Genomic DNA, 1,751 nt, shown 5'->3' on the forward strand with positions numbered 1-1,751 from the left:
GATGAGCTCTTTTTGGCCATTTTTCTGCTCCCTCCTTTCTCATGCAGCGGTGACAGAGCCCATTTGGAGCRAGGAAACATTTGCTGAGCTGCTCAGTTCTGGGGAATTGGAGTCATTAGTCAGAGGGTGGGAGGRGGCCGGGGTGGGGGGCTGATGTGATGGGAGGTGACAGCACTGGCAGGGAATCCTTCTGCCCTGTGCTCTGCTCAACATTTGCATAAATTACTGCAGTGTTAATTCCTCCTGCTTTTGGCTCTGCTCCACAAGGCCCTGCCTGGCAGGGGCTCAGCTCACCTGTGGGTCCCCAAAAATGTATGAATGGGCTCTCCCTCCTTCCTGTGGGGCTGACAGGTGAAGTCCTTCCCCTCCTCAGTGTCCCTGCTGCAGGGACAGTGGATTTGGGAGCTGGCAGGTGGGGAGGGGAGCAGCTGACTGTTTCACATTCCGATATTTTCTGTTTGTATTTCAGGCATTACTGTGCCATAAATAAGCCAACTGAGTGCTGCCAAGGGGGTCAGATTCCCTGAGGTGTCCTGGAGTCAGAAATGCCTGGGTTGGTGTCTCTGTGTGCAGCCCATCACAGCCTGCCCTGGAACCATGCAGGACTGAGTCCTGATGTGATTCCTGATCCCAGAAAATCCATCCTTTGCCTCRTGSCCACAGCACTYTGTGTGTGGGGCGTYTCTCTTTTAGGAGATTTTTGTCCTRTGTGATTTGGGATTGTRAAATGACCTTCAGGAAAGMAAARCCCGTGTCCCAAGTGCTTAGTGCTGGCTTAGGGAGTTCATCTGTTGTGCTGAGAAGCTCCCAGGCCTCTCCTTGTGCTTCTGGAAGGATTCTTGGGATGTTTTGAGACCCCTGGTTGSCCTCAGGAGAGGAGCCTGGCACATTCTGGAGCAGCCTGTGTGGTCCAGCTGATTCTGTGCACCTTCAGCTCTGTGATGGTGAAGGAGCCTCCAACCCCACCCTGTTTGCTTTCACCTGCAGGCCCAGGAGCTGGAAGAAGAGGAAAAAGACCCAAGCAAAGCCAGYGTGGAGGAAGAGCAAAGCAAAGGAGCAGCAGCTGCAGAGAGGTACGGTCTAAACTGAGCCCCAGGGAGCAGCTCCAGCTCCTGCTGCCCCTCCTGCCCTGTGCTCCCCTCCCTGCTCACTGCAGCCTCTCCAGGGTGATCTCTACAACCCCCTCCAAGTGCTGCAGCTTCTCTCAGGAGCATTCCCAGTGAATCTCTTGCTCCTCCTGCTCCTCCTTAGTCCTGGCTCAGCTCCTGGCTGGATGGAAATGCCTGTTCCCCATTCCCCTGGGGCTGTCCCCCTGTGCCTGTGGCCTCTGACAGCTCCTGCTGCTCTCAGACACTGCAGGAGTCGGGCTCTAAATGCCTGGGCTGGCCATGGGTGAGATGTGGCCACTGGCCATTGATCCAGCCTTACTGGTCCTGCTGGGCTGAGTCTGTAGCTGAAGGCTCTCAGGTGTCYATTCCTGGTGCCAGGACAGTCCAGCTGTGCTGGGAGCAGTTTTTCTCCTTGCCCAGTGTGAGCATTCAGCTGTTTTATGTGCTGCTGTCCCTAGAAGAATTCTGGCTCCCAGACCCTCAGCTCCACAAGCACTGGGCTGTCCAGGGGAGCTGTTTTCAGGCTGCTTGTGGGGATTTGTCTGAAGCAGTTGGGATGCTGTTCAGAGCCCTGTGCTCCCTGGAGCCTCTCCACCTTGGAGAGCCCCAGCCTGGCATTTACAGATGAGTTTTGTCAAAGCT

General features: G+C 55.5%; 1 protein-coding gene across 1 annotated transcript in view; it reads left to right on the top strand.

Annotated features, from left to right (window-relative positions):
- The window catches only part of CEP164 (centrosomal protein 164), a gene marked incomplete at its 3' end in the record, with an annotated part of 23,316 nt that overhangs the window by 13,547 nt on the left and 8,018 nt on the right, over positions 1–1,751 (top strand). Inside the window, exon 11 of the mRNA XM_057384843.1 lies at positions 988–1,073. Within this exon, the coding sequence (XP_057240826.1) occupies positions 988–1,073 (86 nt within the window). The remainder of the gene's footprint in view (positions 1–987; positions 1,074–1,751) is intronic.

This window comes from Malurus melanocephalus, unplaced genomic scaffold, assembly GCF_030028575.1.
Source record: "Malurus melanocephalus ecotype Western Australia unplaced genomic scaffold, MMel_1.1 scaffold_751, whole genome shotgun sequence".
Taxonomy (NCBI): Eukaryota; Metazoa; Chordata; class Aves; order Passeriformes; family Maluridae; genus Malurus; species Malurus melanocephalus.